At 34.7% G+C, this 20,078-nt stretch overlaps 2 protein-coding genes, 1 non-coding gene and 1 pseudogene across 3 annotated transcripts; 1 reads left to right on the top strand and 3 right to left on the bottom strand.

Moving 5' to 3' along the window:
* Window positions 1-18: 18 nt before the first annotated feature.
* Window positions 19-839, bottom strand: LOC129313840 (metal-nicotianamine transporter YSL3-like; annotated as a pseudogene).
* A 2,123-nt stretch (window positions 840-2,962) lies between these two features.
* On the bottom strand, window positions 2,963-3,035 carry TRNAE-CUC (transfer RNA glutamic acid (anticodon CUC)). Its single transcript has one exon. It is a non-coding gene; the product is annotated as a tRNA-Glu (tRNA).
* Window positions 3,036-3,097: 62 nt separating this feature from the next.
* Window positions 3,098-13,921, top strand: LOC129312936 (anaphase-promoting complex subunit 6-like). Its single transcript, XM_054955737.1, has 16 exons — window positions 3,098-3,437; window positions 4,867-5,001; window positions 6,448-6,521; window positions 6,712-6,751; window positions 7,054-7,099; window positions 7,220-7,299; window positions 7,487-7,668; window positions 7,808-7,933; window positions 8,263-8,337; window positions 8,834-8,959; window positions 10,396-10,496; window positions 11,256-11,337; window positions 11,965-12,078; window positions 12,539-12,638; window positions 13,231-13,266; window positions 13,530-13,921. The coding sequence occupies exons 1-16, from the start codon at window positions 3,192-3,194 to the stop codon at window positions 13,623-13,625; spliced, it is 1,659 nt and encodes a 552-aa protein (XP_054811712.1). The 5' UTR covers window positions 3,098-3,191; the 3' UTR covers window positions 13,626-13,921.
* A 936-nt stretch (window positions 13,922-14,857) lies between these two features.
* Window positions 14,858-18,912, bottom strand: LOC129313205 (uncharacterized). The gene is made up of 9 exons (XM_054956171.1): window positions 18,667-18,912; window positions 18,429-18,551; window positions 17,784-17,900; window positions 17,444-17,637; window positions 17,261-17,366; window positions 17,019-17,166; window positions 16,748-16,887; window positions 15,575-15,741; window positions 14,858-15,495 (listed from the first exon to the last, which is right to left on the bottom strand). Exons 2-9 carry the CDS (start codon window positions 18,487-18,489, stop codon window positions 15,202-15,204), a joined length of 1,227 nt encoding a protein of 408 aa, XP_054812146.1. The 5' UTR covers window positions 18,490-18,551; window positions 18,667-18,912; the 3' UTR covers window positions 14,858-15,201.
* Window positions 18,913-20,078: the final 1,166 nt, after the last annotated feature.

The following is a 20,078-nucleotide window of genomic DNA, read 5'->3' as shown; positions in this document are numbered from 1 at the left end:
GGCAAAAGACAAAAATATCTACAAAATTGTCTCTGACAGTACCCAACAACATAAAATGGAAAAAGGGATAAAAATACTTTTGACGTTATTTTAGCAAGTATAATAATAATCAATTCTTCAAATTCTTATGTCTATTATTTTGTGGTGTTAAATGCTTGATTGATTTGCCACTTGTTAGACTTACCTATGTTCAACTTATACCATGCATACACCATAGCACTGCCGACACACGTCTATTGCAAAGTAACCCCCCACCACACCAAAGATGGCACTGCCATCACCATTGGAAGCGGGACCTATCGACCCACCCTCTGAGGGCTCATATCCCTCACCAAGGGCTACCACAGTGAACGTGAAGAATTTGTAACACAGCTTCAAGCAATGCTGTGGTAAGGCGGAGAAGCCCTTAACACCTTGAATCACCATGTTTTTGTACATGAGAGCATATAGTGCTTTGTATTCTCTGCTAAAATTTCCCACATCGAAGACCTTGCAAAACAGGAAGAAACATAGAGGAGCCACCACACACTTGATCAATGTGCCTATGGCTTGTGTTAGGAGCATTGATCGAGGACACGTGAAGGTAAGGTGTCCAGTTTTGAAGTTGTGCATTAGATCTAATGATATGGAGACCATTGATTGATGAGGTAGCACTTGATGAGTCTAGTGACAATAGTGTCATTTTTGCTAGACATGGTGGCGAGGATGAAGAGATCCACCTTGCCATAGTTGTAGGTCATGTTGATGTCGGTTAAGCCAGCATCGTAAGAGTTGTAGAAGCCGAGGGCATGGGCGAGGATGTGGGCGACAATGAAGAATATGTATGTTGTGCAGGCCATGGTGGAGATAACAACGAAGAATATGTATGTTGACTAGTCTTATAAGAGGGATGATTTTCTTTTTTTTCTTTTACTTTTTGGCCAACGATTGGACGATGTTCTAAATGCAAGAGAAGTAATTTGAGAGAGCTGAGCGGGGCGATCATGATTTTTAATACTTTTGTAGTCAAAGTAAGTTTAGACAATCACCAAACACAGCCATAGGATGATTTGAATGAAATGTTCTGTTCTTAAGAGAAAGCATTCCAATATGGGTGGCCTGCACAACATACATATTCTTCGTTGTTATCTCCACCATCGCTGTCCCTCCCACGTTCCCTTAATAGGTGGCAAACTAACTAAACATTTAACACCACAAATTAATAGATGTTTCATGGATTTAACAGATCAGTTACTGTTTTGTTAGAGGTATTTTTGCTATTTTGCTCACTTTAAGTCATTGAGTGTTTTTTGTAGATGATTTTGTAAGTATTTTTATCCTTTTATCCTATAAAATTCATCAAAGTAGTTCCTCACTGTCGTGGTGGACGTGGTTGAGCTGGGCTAGACAATTAGCGTGTTCATAACCATGCTTGGATGCTCAAAATGCCGTTTACTCAAAAATCACTTGAAAGGCTCTTCTGCCTTAAAAAAAAAAACAGAGACTGAAAGACCAGCTACCACTTTTCCAAACACACCAACCTAATATTTGGAATAAAAATAAATCTATTATATTTTTTGAAGTGCATTTTTTCATTTTTTAGAAGATATTTTTTCGGGTAACAAACAGGCATTAAATGTTGTATTTTTTAAACCGTGGCATCCCAAATATTCTCATCTTGTAGATCTCCTTTTAGCCATTCCTTTTTTTTTTTTAATGGGACTAATCTAATCGTGAAAACGATTTGACTATAGAATCCATATTTTTTTTTTGATAAGACTATAGAATCCATAATTACTTCCCTCAATTTCTTCTGGTCATCCACTTGACCATTCCCCGTTTTAGAAGATGGAAGTATACTTTAAAAACTAGGCATATTTCTCCATGTATTTCATAAATTTTAATACATAAGTTGAACTATTTATGTTGGTAAAAAAAAAAGTTGAACTATTTATAACTTGTAAAACTTATAAAAAGTTTATGCTCCCTCTGTTGAAAAAATAAATCATTTTTTAAAAAGTTAAATATTAAAAAATATAAGATATTTTTAATTTTTTAATGTGTAATCATTATTTTTTTAAAAAAAATAGTCATGTTGAATCAATCATTTTATAGGGTAAAACACCATATTAAATAATGATAAACGTGAAAAGATATAGTTATTTTGAAGATAAGTAACTATTTTATTGTGGGATTAGATTTAATTAAAAATACCTTATATTTTTGAACGGAAGGAATAATTTGTAAGTAATGTGATTTGCTATAAATTTTATTTTTATATGTATATATGTTTTAATATTGATATGTTAGCGTTAAAGACATTACTAAATATTTTTTAGATTAATTTAATCCTCAGCGGATTTTTTCGACGTTGTGTCCGGTAAAAAGATTTCATGCATATATTTATAACAAATTTGGTGGGTTCATTAAAAATAAAAAGAAATTTGGTGCGTTAATTTTAACGCGTACCAAACCTTATATTGGGAATTTATTTTTTTTAAATAACTCAAAGTAAAAAAAAATTAGAAATTAGTAATCACATGAATAAATATTAGAGTAGAAACATTTAATTATTTTATTCTATAAAATATATTGATTGGTTTAAATGATAAAATATAAAGTTGTCTTGAAATTGAAAAATAAAAATTACTCTTTCCGTTAAAAAATGTGAGATATTTTTAACCAAATCTTACCTCTAATAAAATATTTATCTATTTTAAACTAACTCTATCTTTTTATATTTATTCTTATTAAACATCATATAATAAATATAAAATTATTATAAATAAAATATTTTAAAAAACAATAATTATATTTTAAAAAATTAAAAATATTTTTAATATTTAATTTTTTAAAAAATGTTTTTTTTTTTGACGGAGGAATAACACATATTATTAATTATTAATTATTATTATAATATCCTGATGAAACTGTGTCAAAGTATGACACGAGTCCGACAGAAGCAACCAAAAAGAAAAGCAACTTCCGTTGCCGGGAATCGAACCCGGGTCTCTCGGGTGAGAGCCGAGTATCCTAACCAACTAGACTACAACGGAGTGTTACAAGAAGATGCTCACTAATAATTATTTCCACTCAGGAGACAAAGGAGAAAACCTCCCGCCTGTATTTCAATTTCCTCCCTCCCATGACGCTCAGCTCAATCCCATTTCACTCACTTGAACTCAGAAGGTGGCAGAAAACCCTAATCGGAGATGAGAGAGGAAGAAATTGAGAAACTTCGAGGTGTTGTGAGGGACTGCGTAAGCAAGCACCTCTACTCTTCCGCCATCTTCTTTGCAGATAAGGTCGCCGCCTTTACCAATGATCCCGCCGATATCTACATGCAGGCTCAGGCCCTCTTCCTCGGCCGCCATTACCGTCGCGCTTTTCACCTCCTCAATGCCTCTAAGATAGTTCTCCGTGATCTCCGCTTCCGCTACCTCGCTGCCAAGTGTCTAGTAAGTTCCTCTACTCCACATGCTGGTATCAATTCAGTTGTATTTGTGTGAGTAGCCTTGTGATAATCTTTTTCCATGTGTTTCCTATGGTCGACATTGATTACGACTGCTTCTTTGTATTTTCAAATATTCTGAAGTGAGGTGCAAACATTTTTGAACAGTTCCTTGTCATAAACCGATGAAACAAGGTTGGAACTAGAGGGGAGCTTACTAGGCTATGAAGCATGGACAGGGGCATGGCGATACATCAAACACAACGGGCATTGTATGATAGTTCTAAATTAAAACTGTCTGTTAATGATGCTTCTGGATAAAAATACAACTGACATTATTCTAATTATCTTATACTAAGACTACCTCTGTTCTTATTTTAAAGACTATTTAGCAACTTCTTGGGTATTAAGAAACTAAGCTAAAGTTTATTACCAAAAAAAAAAGAAATTAAGTTCAAGTTAGTTAATGTTGTTAAGTTCATCCAAAATTTTAAAAGTTTCCAATCTAGTGGGATAAGGCTTTTTCTTCCTGTTGTTTAAAAAGTTTCCAATCTAAGAAGTACCGATATAGGTATGTGTATCGGTTGTGATACACTATAATATGATGGATACAACAATTTTCAAAATTTTAGGATATGGGTACGATAATATATATATGATATATTTCAACATTTTATGATAATAGGTATAAATATATTGATTTTTAAACAAGTATTTTTAAACTAATATAAGAATATTTGTAATAATCAACCAAAATATTAGAATATGTGATGTGTATCATGAAGTGTCATACGTGTTTCATGTAAATGTCTACTTTTAAGTGTTTTATATTGAGCAGAATAGTAGACCTTGAATCGCTCGCAAATAAGTTTCCTGATTATGATAGTCCAATAACTAATAGTCATTTTTCATGGTTGTTTGATGTTTTAATGATTGTTTTATGATTTATTATATCATAAGTTAATGCAATTTTGATCAGTTGGGATGGCTTGAGATTTCCTTATTTGGATAAATCCTCTTCGGAATTGGGACTAGTCAGTTGTAGTCATTACTTCTTGATTGTTGAGTATTGAATTTTGAGAATTTTTTCTTTGCTTATCGCTTTTGTTTCCTTTTCATCCTACATTAACTAGCTCCAATTTATTTCTTCATGTGATGGATTGCTGGTGCTTCATTTGCAGGAGGAAAATTTCAGATAAATTAGGACAGAAATGTGTGGCATGTGGAAATTTTTTTGGTACATAGCTGAGTAGCTTTGCCATTTGGGAAATTGATTACAGTCTATGTTATTTGTATATGATATATTACTCTTTAAAACCCTTTAAACTTTGATGAGACTGTAGCTATGTTTTGTAGTTGTAGTATTTTACATCTTTATAGCTTTTTAACATATATTACAAATTGCGTATACCATATTAACTTGCTTTCTTAAACAGGAGGAGCTCAAGGAATGGGATCAATGCTTATTAATGCTGGGTGAGGCTAAAGTGGATGAACAAGGCAATGTTTCAGACACAAAGGATTCTAATGTCATGTACTTGGATAAAGATGGTGAAGATCGTGAGATCAATGTGACGTCCTCCCTCTGGGTTACTTTTACCTTGTAAATTGTAATGTTTGGCTATAATCTTTTGCCTTTATGCGTTGTCAAGGATCTTGTGACAATTCTAGTCAATGATGGGAAATTAAATTTTTTTTTTTTTCATTAATCAAATGCCAAGGGAAATTAGTATAAACCAGGAAGCAATAAGAAACTGTAACTTTGTAATTAGGGGACTACAATACCATAATATCAATACTATATTCCTGTACTGCCAGTATCTGATACTGATATTATAAGTGGAAAAAGGCACCAAGTGAAAATTAACATTCTAGTGCAACAGGACTATTATTGAGCCTTGTTTCAAGAACTTGCTGGGATACTTCTAAGACTGAATTTTATGGTTTGCCTTTAGGGTTGGAGACCATGAATCCATCTGATGTAGAATCAGCAGGGTATAGGGGAAAATAGCAGGAGAACAGGAGGGGGAAAGATAAAACAGTGATATTATGGTATGAAAATAATAAAAGTCTATGTTATTTAGGTAGTTATTGGTGGTTGAGGATAGTTAAGTCTTCGTGCCTATATTCTAATGTTGTTTTTCTTAACAAGTTCTGAACCTATAAATATCAGGATTACGCCCTCAATTGTAGCTAGCCTATTGACATAACGAAAGTGTACTATTCAGATTAATCTCTCTCTCTCTCCTCTGAATTCTCTTCCTTCTTTCTCAATTCTATTCTATTCTATTTCTCTATTCTACTATCTTTTCTATTTTTCCATATCATATTATGTCAATTCTCAAAACTGAAGGAAAATTCTGACATGTTTTGTAGTCCTTGTGGGTAGCATTCTTTTAGTCTTCAAAACATTTACTATTGTCCTGTTTTGGAACCCTTCAAACTTAATTATATGTTTATTTTTCCTCAAACATACAATGAGATACCTTACTGTTGAATATTTGGTTTGCTTTGGAAGTTTTGAACCAAAATGACACTTACTAATGGGTTGTTAAGTTATTTGAATGATTTGTATGTTAAAGTTATAAGTTTTAAATTTGCTATAACAGCCATGCTGTGGTAAAGTCTTCTAACTTTATATATAGAAATTTGTATTTCTGCAAACTTTGTGCTTTGCCTAATCTATTTCCATTCTTGCATGCTGGATGATTAGAAATATTGATTAGTTATTGAGGCAACACATCTTATCTGTATGATTAAATCAATAGATAAACTTTTTTTGCATATTTGGTGTGCAAACATTTATCAAGAAAGGGCTTGAGAACAATACTGTGTTCTTTCCTTCATGCTTCCCACTTACTGGTTAGAAATTCTGTATATTTTCTAATATTTGATATGGTAGCACAATGTAGCTGAGGTTAAATATTGACAATATCTTTATTCATCATGTTTGACTCTGGCTTTTTCTTAGTTTTGCTAGTTTGCTTAGCTCAATGCATTTTTCTGTGCTGTAACAGATATCTTCTGCAATATGTTTCTTAAGAGGCAAAGCACATGAAGCTCTGGAAAACCGTGCCCAGGCTCGATTGTGGTGAGTTCCTTTTGCGACTTATGGTTAACTAACTTGGCCCCTTTTTTTAACCATACAAGCATTTTTTTTAAAAAAAAATATTTTTTTTTTTGCTTGCATGAGCAATAGTTGAATTATGATGTGTTTGGATTTAATTAACAGAATTAACATGAAAAGTTCCCTTGTTATTCTCTGTTTTCTTTGGTTGAAGGTACAAAGCTGCTATAAAAGCTGACCCTTTATGCTATGAGGTATGTCTCAATCTTTCCCTTGCTTTTCTATAGTTGATAAGAGTGTATACTGTGTAGTAAATCTACCTTGACTCAACTATTATTACAGCAAAAAATTCATATTTCTGTAATCTGAAGTCGGAAGTGTTGGTAAATTAATAAATCCAATACTTTGTCCTTTCAGCAGAGTTTTTGACTGCTTGAATTTTTTCCTCTTCATGCAATTTTAAAAGCTTCATATTTACCATGTCTCCCTGCTCTCAAGTATCTCAACATATGCATTAGTATCCTAATTTCTTCTGGCTGTTTGGTTATTATGTCAGGCTCTGGAATGTCTTATTGAAAATCACATGCTCACATGTGAGGAGGGTAAAAGCTCTTAACTAATGCATCAGAATCTTCATTCATTGCAAGAAATGTGTAACTTATCTAGTTACAAATTGATTCTTACACTTCTCCCCCTTCCTTTTTCTCTATGCTGAATATCAGAAGCAAATTTGATTTCATCATTGCAATTTGGTAGTGAAGATGGATGGCTTTCTTCATTCTATTCATGCTTGATAAAGAAGGTAACATCTAGGCCATTTTGGATTCAGTGATATTTGAATGTTTTGTATTGTATGTCAATGGATATGAAGGGGGAAAATTATTTTACTTGCCTTTTCTACATTACAATGCATTGTGATGGTTGATTATGATGGTGACTTTGTGAGTGCATGCATACCGATCAAGGCTTCTCTTTTCTTTGTTATGCAGTATGAGAAGGAAAATGTTGTGGAAGCAAAGTTTCGAGACCTTGAGAACACAAGCTGTAAAATTGACCAATCTAATCCTTCTTTCTTGCGTACACTGAAAACCAACACTGACCTATTAGCCTGCAAAGCTGAATACTACCATCAGTGTGGTGAATATCAGAAATGTTTTGAGTTAACATCTGTGTAAGTTGGGGAACTGATTTGGAGACTGGAGACTGAAGTGCAATACAGTTGTGGTTTTTTTTTTTTTTTCTTAATAGCTGCTGCTTCTCTTGTCTTTCCACTGCCTCTCTTTCCTAACTGAGTTTCAGCACTGTTACAGTCTGCTTGAGAAGGATCCTTTCCATAACAAGACTACCTTAGTACATCTGGCAGCTGCTATGGAGCTTGGACATTCAAATGAGCTCTATCTGATGGCATGCAATCTGGTGAAGGATTATCCTCAAAAGTAAGTTTTCTTATAGTACTCATTATTTGTTGTCTGCTGTTTCATTTGCTACAAGGACCAGTTATGATTTTTTGTGTTTCAGATTGCTTTTTAATTTACATGAACTCTACTGCAGTTGAGGGAGATATTTCATATTGAATTTCAATGCAGTTTTGATAATTTTGGACGACAACTAGAAGGCTCAGGCATTTTAACAAAAAATGTTACCTAATTGCAGAAGATATCTTTGCTAGATGATGGATCCAAACAGAATATCTAGATCCTTGATAATCTTGAATATTTGGTTGAATTATTTACTTTATTGTGATGGTTAATTGATGTTATTTTAGGGCTTTATCTTGGTTTGCGGTTGGTTGCTATTACTATTGTATCAAGAAGTATGACCAGTCCCGTCGATATTTCAGGTACACATAGCTTGTTATCACAGTAGATATAGCCCATCCTGAAACATCTAATGCTAGCTTTCTTGTTATCTGTTATCATTTTTTGGCTTTTGAATTATTTCACTAATAAGAATAATTGGCTTCTTTTGTAACTAAAAACATGATAGTTGGAATATAGTTACTTTGAGTATTTCCCTGAAATTCAATGCAATTATCATTTTGCTTGATACTTTGTTGAGTGTTATGCCTTGGTAGTGGAGTGGTCATGCTTAATTTCTTTGCTGTTGTATCTTTGCTGTGAAATATGATACGCTAGATTATACATTATTATTAACCCAAGTGTACATAAATGCATCTATAATAGGTCTTTCACTCAAAACTTTAGTCTTGGATCAATTATATATCTCTGAGCATGACTCAGATTTTTTTTTTTAATGTACAGTTAATTTTCTTCATATATCCAATTGCTTGACATCATTAATAAACTTACTGTTTCATTTCCATCCTTACCATACAGCAAGGCAACGAGTCTAGATGGAACGTTTGCACCAGCATGGATAGGCTATGGGAATGCTTATGCTGCTAAAGAAGAGGGTGATCAAGCAATGTCGGCTTACCGCACTGCAGCTCGTTTATTTCCCGGGTAACATATCAACTTTTGCATTAGAATATTTTGATTCAGATATGGTTGAGTTGTTTCTTCTGCCCATATCTGCAAAACTAATTTCTCAGTGTGAACATAAATTGTATCCTAGTGTATATGTAGCAATATATATATATATATATATATCGTACAGATTTTGGACTCTGTAGTACCATAGCTGTGTAGATCAGTGATATCATTGCCTGCTTCCTCAAATTCTCTTTCCTTTCATCCCTTGCTTGATGAGGTGTTTTGTAGTTGTTAAGTGAAAAAATGAAGACTTGTTTGTTGCTCTTCCTGGGGTAATTACAAAGGAAATGAAACTGAATGTGCTAACAACCACTAATGATTTGTAAACATTTTGTAAAACAGTTTCTAGAGAAAATGATGGTTATCAAAGGACTCAAATATTGTTTTCTCTTACGTTTATTGATTCAAAAACCTGCTGATAATGTTTCTTCCTTTATGTTTTCTTCTTCTTCTTTATGTTCCTAAACATTTTCCTTCATTTGTGAACTACTTTTTAAAAATGCCATTTTTTATGACATATTTATATCAAATTATATGGGTTCCCGTGACTTATTTTGTGGATTGAAGCTACAATATCAAGGGAGTTCTTTACATGTTTGTGGAACCTTACTTAGGAGAGCACGTCAAACCTTGTGCTAGGTTTCTCATTTTCCCCCCTTTGATACATGGAAAAATCTTTATCCAAATTCTTCTGTGGTTAATAACTCTAAAGAAGGACCTTTAGGTAGACAGTATAGAGACCTATAATCAAAGCCATCAGTGACATGCACTAATTTCTTGTCATCCTGCATGACTGTCATGTGCTGTGAAGTCATGACTGGGTGCATCAATTTGGGGAAAAATTGAATAGGTCAAGAGGTAAGCCAAGAAGATAAATGTAAAGAAAATGTAACCTGTAGCTGTATCATGCAATCAATCAAGCTTCATTTAACTGGCACTGGCTTTCATTTAAGAGGGCCCTCAGCCCTTGTGACCTGTGGAAGGGCAAGAGCTCCCAGATTGTGGGGTTGAATCTTGAAATTAGAAAAATGTGAAGTTTGACTCTTCATTTGTAAAAGAAGAGGCCTGAGATTGATTATTTTGGGGGGGGGGTTCTTTTATTTAGCCTTGAGTCCTTTGCATGAATCTTACATTTTTACCTCTGTTGTTTTAAAAGACTTTTTCAAGATGGGACTTATAATTTGATTAAATTACTCTGAACTTTGCCTCGTTTGAGTCATTGCCTCCACCAAATAACAAAAAACTACATTTTTTATTTCCTAACTTACGATTATGATTAATATATGAGATGCACTCTTGCATGTGTTGTGTCCATGAGTGTTTCATTTTCTAAGTAAGTATGAAATCTTCTTATTATGCATGAATTGTTCTTTTACAGGTTAAATCTTGATATTCTCTTATTCCAGGTGCCATTTGCCAACTCTTTACATTGGAATGGAATGCATGCGAACCCACAGCTATAAGCTTGCTGAGCAGGTGCCTATTACTAAACATATTGTCAAGTATAGTTGGGTCTAGATCTGGGTTAAGAAGATGAGGGAGTTTCGGAAGCTGCTAGGGAGATTCTGGGGAAGTGGTGGGGAGCTAATAGAGAAAGGGAAATAAATAAATGTTTCTTAGTATAGAAGCCATAACCTGAAACTTTTAGTCTAAAATGCCTCTTGGAGATTCTCCCATCATAGATCTGAATAATACTTCACATACATTTATTAGATTGGTTTATATGTAGATAACTTAGTAACAGACAGTATGTTTCATCCCCTCTGGATGATGGAGAACTCATCACAATTAGATAAACTAACTCATAGACATGTAAGTTACTGTCTCTTATCAAACTACTTGTTGATAGAATCATTGTCGAGCTTCTGTCATTTCTTCCTCCTACTGGATGTGAGAATAGGAATTGCGTGTACAGCAGGACTCCTACCATAGTCCCTATAAGGAGAAACCCGAAAAATGTGTACTTATCATTCATAAATCATTGTATGATCATATCAATGTTCGTGTTGCTTGCAGAAATAACAAAATAAGCAATGTATAAGCGGGATCTTTTTTCTTTTTTACTTTTCAAGTCCATTACGCTGTTTGGAAATTAAATGTTAATCATGCTGTTTTTTGTTGGATTTGAGATAACTGATTGCCTCATTATACAGCACCCCTTTTTAACAAAGAATAGCACTCTCCTTTAGTGAACTATGCAAATTATGCATTATTCATTTGTTTTTCATATATTTGCGCTTATACTCATTAGCATATGTTTCTTCAGTTTTTTTGCAGGCTAAGGCGATTTGCCCCTCTGATCCACTTGTATTTAATGAACTTGGAGTTGTTGCCTACCATATGCAAGAGTAAGAATATTTGTCAGCCTTATAATCACGTCACCAAAATTAAATCTATTTTCCTTCAATAAACCATATTATAAGTTTACATTCTCCCCTTTGAACCCATCCTCCCTTGAGGTGTTATGCAATTCATGTGATCCATAGATAGTTGGATGTTATGACAGTAACCAAAATGGGGATGTGATAAACCGAGTTAGCATAGAAACTTTGACCAAGTTTTAAACAGCATACTATTTGCTTAAACTGAACTTCTGCAATATACAAGTGCTGAGTATGCAAACTTTTTGGTTAAACAGATGGATATTGGGGTGGAAGTGCTAGTGCCAATTCATTTGTATTTTGAGGACCTGTGTATTTTTTTCGTAGTTTGAAATATAACTGTAGTTCATAAACCTAATGAGTTAAAGCTTGGGAACGTTTGGCAGCTGAGATCTGGATGTAAAAATTCTTGATACCCTTGATTTTTGTTATATATGGATCTTGGCACTCATAATTTCTTCACACATGACTCCGATGTTCCAATTATATATGCTGATACAGGGTTGCCCAGTACTAGTAAAGTCAGCATTTCTTTTTAAGTTTCATGCAACATTTGAATGATTCTGACATGCATATTTGTTATCCATCATTCAGGTATAACAAAGCAGTGTGGTGGTTTGAGAAAACATTAGCCCTCATCCCATCCTCATTAAGTGAAATGTCGGAACCAACCGTAGTTAACCTTGCCCATGCCTACAGGAAGTTGAAGTAAGTGTATAAATTTATCTCTGTGGTCATTTTACTTCAACTTTTCTTGTCTTGTTCACAAGTTTCTGGATGTTTGATAGTTTTTAGCTTACAATGGTATTTTGCGAACTACAAATCTTGTCATTCTTATGTTCTTCACTATTAGGATTAACTCAGGTGACTATCGTGGTGGCAATCAACCCTGCTCATTTCAAGATTTTTCTTGTGTCCATAATTTTTCAGTATCTCATAAGGCATTTTTTTTTGTTTATAATGTTGTCCTCAATTTCAGTAGGTCTGGATTTCCTTGGTCATGCCAGGCATTTTAATTTGATGGGAAGTTGTATATCTCCTCATTAGATATTATCAACTGTGTTGATCAGCTTTTTTATTTATAATTATGCCACTTAATTATTGATTATCACTATTCACTGGTGGAGTTCAGCATATCCGATCCTGATTGCTTGAATCACTGTCACAGGATGTATGATGAAGCAATTTCATACTACGAGAAAGCACTTGCATTATCAACAAGAAGTCTGAGCACGTATGCTGGTCTAGCATATGCATACCACTTGCAGGTATCTAAAACTCTTCCCCATTTTTTCTTTTCATTCTTTTCTTTTTCTACTATAATATAGTGTCAGTGGAGTAAAAAAAAAGCTTTGTAACATGAACCAATTATTTTGTTGCTTTGCAGCAGAGTGCCTGTCTCACTTAGAAAATTTCATTAGCAAGTTCATTACGCGTAAGAGTCAGTGCTGGCAAGGGGGTTACTCTTGACTTGATGAATTTTTTGAAATTATTGTTGATCAAAACATGAATTGAGTGAAAATTCTGATAGGGGGTTTTTCCTATATGAAGTTAATGAGATAATGAACTATTAACATTCTTAATGCAATGAACATTAGAAGTTATTAGTTATTAGATATTTCATGTACGCTTAGGAGGAGTTGATGACTCGGTGATCACTATGTTTATGGAAAATGTGTGTAAAAAGCTAGAACCTTTGTTGTTTAGAGTCAAGGTATTGGCAGTAAGCTTTGGCTTTATTGTCACGTCCTAAGCACTTCAATTTTCTTTATTCTCAAAATATGTTTTTCACCCTTCTCTTTCCAAATTTTTTCTCCTAATGTTCTGTTAATTTGAGGTTTGTCGTTGTAATCATTGCAGGATGACTTCACTACGGCTATTACTTATTATCACAAAGTAAGTGTCTTTCTCTCTCTGTCTCTCTCTCTTCATATTAAATATATGTTCGGTTTTCTGTATAACGTGATATATTATAAAGCATTTTTATGTGGTAAATTTTATTCTCAATATAGTGCTGGTAATTTACTAGAAGCATATGAACTGTTCTTAACATGGTTGGCTGATCTGGCAATTGATTACTTCTTATCTTCATGGCATGATCATTTGTTTGATTGCTCAACTGCCTTACGAATTATCATTTTCTTGGTTTGAAAAATCAGGCTTTGTGGCTTAAACCAGATGACCCATTCTGCACAGAAATGTTAAGTTGGGCTTTAATTGACGAAAGCCGGTGTGGGATGCCATCGATTCCTTAGTTGATCGAATTTAGGTGAACTCTGATTTTGAGTTTGAGGGGGTAACTATATTCACCTCTTTACATGCGCGCGCGCGCGCGCCTCAACCATGCATTAATGTCGAGTTAATGCATTGCAATTCTTATATCTTCTATTTTAAGTTATAGTTGAGGTAATTTTTTTTTTTTTGGGGATAAAAATAGTAGAGGTAATATTTATCATGTGGATATTTTGCAATATAGCCTGTTTGTAATTGATGGTTTTGCTCTTATAATGGTCTTAATCTGAGCTGTAAGTAACTTGGTTTTTTTCCTCCAGACTGTTACCCTGTTGCCCTTCCCTTGTGTAATTTTTTTTTTTTTACTAATTTTTTAAAATTTTCCTCATTGCATTATTTCCTATTTTAATGAAGCCTTGTGGATATTTTTGGACGTTTCCTTGGGGACTTATCGGGGAAATCGAATCTAACACTATTTACGTTTACTTCTACCAAGTGCATAGCATCCTATAAACCCTGCAAAATATGCAGTTTGATCACAGAAACGAGGACCAAATAATAAACAATAAACCCTATTTCACAATAATTACTGAAGAGATTTCAAACAAGTGTGTGAAATGTAAATCTCTAAAGTTTCTGGGTGCTCGGTGAGCCGCTCTAGTGTTTGGCTTGGAGGATTAGTCCCAAGGGTCTGGAAGTATGTGATCGAGACACTTTTAAAGGCATTATTCATCAAGGGCAATTCATCACATTCAAAATACATGCCTTTTTAAAAATAATACTGAGAGTAACATTTTTTTAAATTATAAATGTGCAGTAATTGCACACTATTTTAATATTATATTTAAGGTTATGAAAGATTGAAATCATAAAAAGACGTGAAATCAACTTAATTACTTGTGATGTCTGAAGAAAAATCTTACACAATTAATTACTATTTATATAAGAAAATATTTGGAAAGTTACTTCTAACTTCCAAGTCTCCCTGACACAATTAATCATCAGTCTCTTGAACTTTTGAAAATACGTTGTAGTCATATAATCCTTAATTGTAAAATTTTGACGTACGTATGCAAAAATTTTGAATCTACGTTCATAAATACGCTCTTGGAGTTGACAACTTCATTATGAGAAAGTAATAACTGCTCTTAAGAAATCTACAATTTGGTTTAAATGTGTAGCTGTCGAAGCTTATTTCATATACATATACATATACAAATATATATATATATATATATATAATGTGTGTGTAAGATATAAAACCAGGAGGTTCGAAACCCCAATGTTCAATTCTCACCACAAGTCACTTTGAAATATTGACGTTGTCGGGGCTCTGGCCTCTGACTAGGATCGTCTGCAGTACCAGTTCCGATGCCGACTACATAGCAAACTATCTACCTTGCATAGCAAATAAGGTTAGTATTGTCTGAAATTCTAAGTTTTCTGAAGTGAATTCAGTTTATTGAAATTAGCCATTAAAAGACTAAACCAATCCTAAATTGACAAAAATCTTAAGCAAACATTTTTTTCAGACTCATGCTTAAATGCCTATTTAATTTATCGTCATAGTACCAATTGTATACGAAAATCTTCCATAACTCAGTCCTTCTTTCCCCTGCGAATATCAACAAGATATCTATTCAAACGTTGGCCAAATGTCTTTGTTGAAAATGACTCAAGGACATGCCTCCTAGCTTCCCTGCCCATTTTCTCAGCATCCTGGGGATCTCGAATGAGTTGGAACATTGCTTGAGAAAACTCTCGTGGAGTAGGATCACAAAGGAACCCTGTCACACCACTCTTGATTGACTCAACAGGTCCACCACTATTGCAAGCAATAACTGGTTTATAAGCTGCCATTGCCTCCAATGGAACGATGCCAAAGTGCTCATCCTGCATTAAAGAGCTACATGTAAAACTTTGTTCAGCTAATTCCAACTGGTATTTGGAAAAAATAGAAGGTTTCGCGCACCTTTGGAGTGTAAAGGACACACAGGCATTCTGAAAGAAGAGCATTCCTTTCAGCTGTTGAGCAAGATGTGATGAACCTTATCCGATTTGATACACCTTCCCTTTCTGCCAAGTTTTTTAGCTCTTCCAAGTACTCTACATTCTCCTTCAATCGTTTGTCAAAGCCTCCTGGAACAAGAAACGACAACAGATTTCACACTTGTGCATATACACGTGTGCATGCACAGACACACGCAGAGAAGAGAAAAATCAGAGACAAAAAGAAATTTGAATGGTTTACATTCAACACTCATTTATACTGTCAAGAAATGTTATAGTTATCCCTTGAATAGGTCAAATCTTCCCTCTAACTCTATACATAAAAAAATAAAATAAAAAAAAGGTTAGTAGCACATAACTTTCTTGGTCGCCAATATTTCTTTTTTGAGTAAAAATGGGACCTAAATTTCAATCAAGAAAAGTCTAATACAAACAAGAGCTCAAAGCTAACCTAAAACCTTTCAGCATGCAATGCCTGTAAATTAGAGGTAGTGGATGATCAGTGCTAAAATTCCTACTGCTATTGTAGCCTAAAGTAACAAGATTAGACAAATGAGGGTTAGGATCATAATGATCAAACATGAGGCAAAAATTACAGTAACTGAACGACAGAAGTTTGGTTGCTTCAATGATGTCATGGTAGGGCTGTTCTTCATTGTTATCCCTAGTTAAAAGATTATAGCGGCCAGCACTTTTCGTTAGCACATTGACAGTATTCAGTCCCTTCTCTCACCAATATTTCCATGCCCACCAATCTTCCCTTTTACTATTCAAACTAGAGCGCTGGAAACTTCGTATCTCATAGAGTATGGTATTAATACAGTAGCATAGCAATTGCTTTATTATTTTTCTGAGGGCAGTGTACTTTCTATGTCAATTATCAAGAAGTCCAACTTGAAACCTTCTCCGATATTACCCCAGAATCCAGATCACAGAGTTGATTGTGAAATCATTACACCTCCATGTCACAAAAGACAGTTCCAGACACCACCATTGTGCACGCTACACAACATCATAGTAGAAGATAACAGCAACACAGTAGTTAAGTTGTGAAACAAAACAATGCATCTAACATCACTAAAATGTAGATCAATTTATCCTTGTGAATACGAAGACAAAAGTAGAAGATGCTCACCAACAACAGTCAAGGAAGCATTAGATGCATCCCGACTCTGAAGGACATCTCCTTCAAAGGTTTGGAGCATAGAAAAAGCTGATATTGCTAATTCTATGTTCTTCTTCCTTTCAAAGCGATTAATGGAAAGAAAATTGAACCTACATCAGAAGAAAAATACAAACATCAGCCCACAGAACTTGGTATGGAGTCATATAATTGGTTTCATGCAGAATTTTAAGAAGCTTGCTACAATGAGGGGTAGCTAAACAGCTACAAACGTGTTTTTTACTTAAAGGAATTGGGTTCTTTGAACTGATCCACATTGACTGCTGGGTATAAAACAGCTGGCTGAATTCCTCGACCATCCAGATGCTTGAAAGTATTTGCAAAAGTAGATGCAGTAAATTTGCTGTTAACAAGTATCAAATCAGCCATCCCTACAAGTTGGCAAAACTAGATCAAATGAGTGATTCACTTTATATGATGGGAAAAATTTCAAAGAAACAGAACAGAGACACAATAAAGTCCAACCAGTTGTTATTTCTTCTATATAGTCTATTGGCTTCCTATACATCCTCCTGAGGAAGGTTGTATGTTGAGCCAGCAACAAGTCTGGAAAATGACAATAGAATACCACCTATCGAGAAAATTCAACAAATGAAGCCATTCTCGTGATGTTCAAACATAATTTTAAATATATCAGATTGTAACTACCTTTGCAGACTTTTTAAGTTTCAAGATTGGAATAACTACAGAGACCTGATCTGCCAGTATAACATCAAATGATGGCCACAAGAGAAGAACACAAAGAGCAACAAAGAGACACCTGAGGTACGCGCATAATGCATGAAGCCGGTAGAAAATATGCCGAGGAATAAAAGATCCGTACACAGTAACTGGAAAGGTACCTGGACATTTATGTATCAAACTAATTGTTAAAACACTATTAGGGGTTTCAACTAATCAATCCGGATCAAAAAATAAGGAGGGCGATTACAAATGAAATATAAAGAATAGAAGTACTACACAAGCACAAAGGCTGAGAGAGATTTACCAGCAGTTGTCTCCTCAAAGCATCTATTTTTATCATGATGAGCAGTAAAAATATAAACATTATGGCCATGGGAAGCGAGCTCAACAGCAGCATCCACTATTAATCTTTCAGCTCCACCTACAAAGCATGACAAGATATCCGTAACAACATTAAAAGGAGGTAGTCCTCACAACATCTAGTTTAAAGCAGAAAGTAATGAATTATTAAGGATGAAATGGTAACAATAAATCTAAAAGCAAGGAAACAGTATAATGCCAACAATCTTGTGCGAAATGTGTTTAAAAGGAACCAGGCCTAAAAATTAATAGAGCATTTAGTAGAGATGTGTACTTCGGTGTAGAAGACCAAGAACCATTAATTCTATTGTTAAAACATTCTGCTTTTAAAGAGAGCTCACACACTTCAGAGGGAGAAAGAAAAAGGATGACCTAAAAGAGTTTAACATAAAACATGTTAGGCTAAATCAAATAAGTTGGCATTTCAGTTAGCACCCTCGTCATCATATTATCAGTCTGACAATCACACAATCGACTTTGCAGCCACTACGAATGGTGGTCAACAGTGCCTTATCGCTCATTACCAAAACAAATCTCAACCTCCAATCTGAGAACGTTGTAACATAGAAATTAGCATATATATGATTACCTATGCCGAGATCTGGGTGGATTACAGCGATGTTCATCTTCGAGCTTTTTTCTCTTGCCATCACAGGGACAAGCCAACAAATTTATAGCAAACACATTCGTTGGAGATGACGCATAGTCTATTCTGCAGCAAATGAATATCAAAAAGAAAAGAAGAACAGAGAGAGAGGCAAATGAATAAGACAGAGAGACGGGGGAAAGATATGGACGTCGTGGATAAGCGAGGATGATAGAACTACCAAAAAAATAAAAAACCAGGCAAATATTGCCGGGTCGCGACGGTGCCCTCGTAGGCGATTAGTCAACGATGACCCGACTGCGTTAAGTCAGCAAGAGGAGAAGAGAAAAGACGGTGACACGAAGGCGATGGAGACCGATTTTTCTGAGATGATCAGAATTCTGATACCTGGAGAGGGGAAAACGGCGTCGTCTTTGCCCACCCAACGGCAAATATACCATGAGCGTCACTCGGAGGGGAATGCTTTCGACGGGCAGAGCCACTGCATGCTTCTTTCGAAGAGGCTGGGCCAACAAAATATGGGCCGGATTTTTCAGCCCAGCCCAAAAAAAATGACTGCAGAGAATTACAATATTTGATCCATTTAGACAGAGACTGCTGAGTGGCAAGAGTCCAGACTCCCCAGAACGCCACCAAACAATTAAACTAACCAAAACGAAGCTCATTCCTGAACAACTAGAAAATAACAATGAATGCAATTGATTTCACGATAACAAAGAGGAAGAATAAAGAGGAACAGAGATGGAAGAGCATCCAAAATGGGGAGCAATAGCGAAAAACCTTACCAGGAGAAATTGAAGAATGAGAGAACTAAAATGGCGCGGCAACTAACAGACCGCGAAAGAAGGAAAGACTGACTCAACAGGGGACGGTGGAGAGGAGTCACAGTTCGTCGGACATGTTCGTGCGGTGGCAGCAGTTGGATCTAGAGAACTCGTGTCGCGTGAGAAGACGCTCACGTTGGGGAGATTGTTCCGTCGAGGCTTGAGGGATTTCACGAATTTTGTAACTGCCCAAACCTTCATGGTTAATGGTTAGAGAATCAGGCATGAACCAAATTCAAACGCGAAAATGATATCTAAGTTCCCATACAGTCATTTAATGCGGATAAAGTCTCAAGAGATTCTCAAATGCCAACAAAATCCCATTCTCCCATGGATTCTGAAATGATTAAAAAACCAAAAACGCAATTATTTCAAAACAGACAAAAAAATTTACATAACTAAATTTGACCTTACTATCTCCGGCTAGTTCAGATAAAGCTGAAAATAAAAATCAGGCTTAGAGGTCATGTTTAAATAAAATTCAAGCTTTAAAAATAATTTTTTTAAAATAATCGAGTTTGAGGGCTTAGTCCTGATAAGCTCTGTAAAAAGGCTCAGGTTCAACCGCTCTTCAAACCCTATTATATTATTATTATTATTATTTTTGATGGAACACGTGTTGAAACCAATAACCTACTCACCTGATCCTATATGCATTATATTATTGTTAATTTTAATTTATTCTAAAATTAATTTAATATAATTTAATAAATATCAGTGTATAGTATAAAATTTTAATATTTTTTATTTTTCTATAATATTACATTTGTACATTTATAAAAAATGAACTATTTTTTAATCAAGATTT

The sequence above is a fragment of the Prosopis cineraria genome, unplaced genomic scaffold (assembly GCF_029017545.1).
Source record: "Prosopis cineraria cultivar Desert tree isolate PC_DT_omini unplaced genomic scaffold, ASM2901754v1 PC6, whole genome shotgun sequence".
Classification (NCBI taxonomy): Eukaryota; Viridiplantae; Streptophyta; class Magnoliopsida; order Fabales; family Fabaceae; genus Prosopis; species Prosopis cineraria.
This window is presented reverse-complemented; position numbering and strand designations above follow the sequence as displayed.

What these genes read in the sequence shown, in the direction of transcription:
- LOC129312936 (XM_054955737.1), top strand. Translation starts at nt 3,192, where the DNA reads ATGAGAGAGGAAGAAATTGAGAAACTTCGAGGTGTTGTGAGGGACTGC. An exon ending in GTGAAGATCGTGAGATCAAT is followed by an intron (nt 5,002 to 6,447) that starts GTGACGTCCTCC and finishes GTGCTGTAACAG; the next exon opens with ATATCTTCTGCAATATGTTT. An exon ending in CTATTACTTATTATCACAAA is followed by an intron (nt 13,267 to 13,529) that starts GTAAGTGTCTTT and finishes TTGAAAAATCAG; the next exon opens with GCTTTGTGGCTTAAACCAGA.
- LOC129313205 (XM_054956171.1), bottom strand. Translation starts at nt 18,489, where the DNA reads ATGGCAAGAGAAAAAAGCTCGAAGATGAACATCGCTGTAATCCACCCA. An exon ending in CCACCCAGATCTCGGCATAG is followed by an intron (nt 17,901 to 18,428) that starts GTAATCATATAT and finishes CATGCTTTGTAG; the next exon opens with GTGGAGCTGAAAGATTAATA. An exon ending in AAAGAACCCAATTCCTTTAA is followed by an intron (nt 16,888 to 17,018) that starts GTAAAAAACACG and finishes CTTCTGATGTAG; the next exon opens with GTTCAATTTTCTTTCCATTA.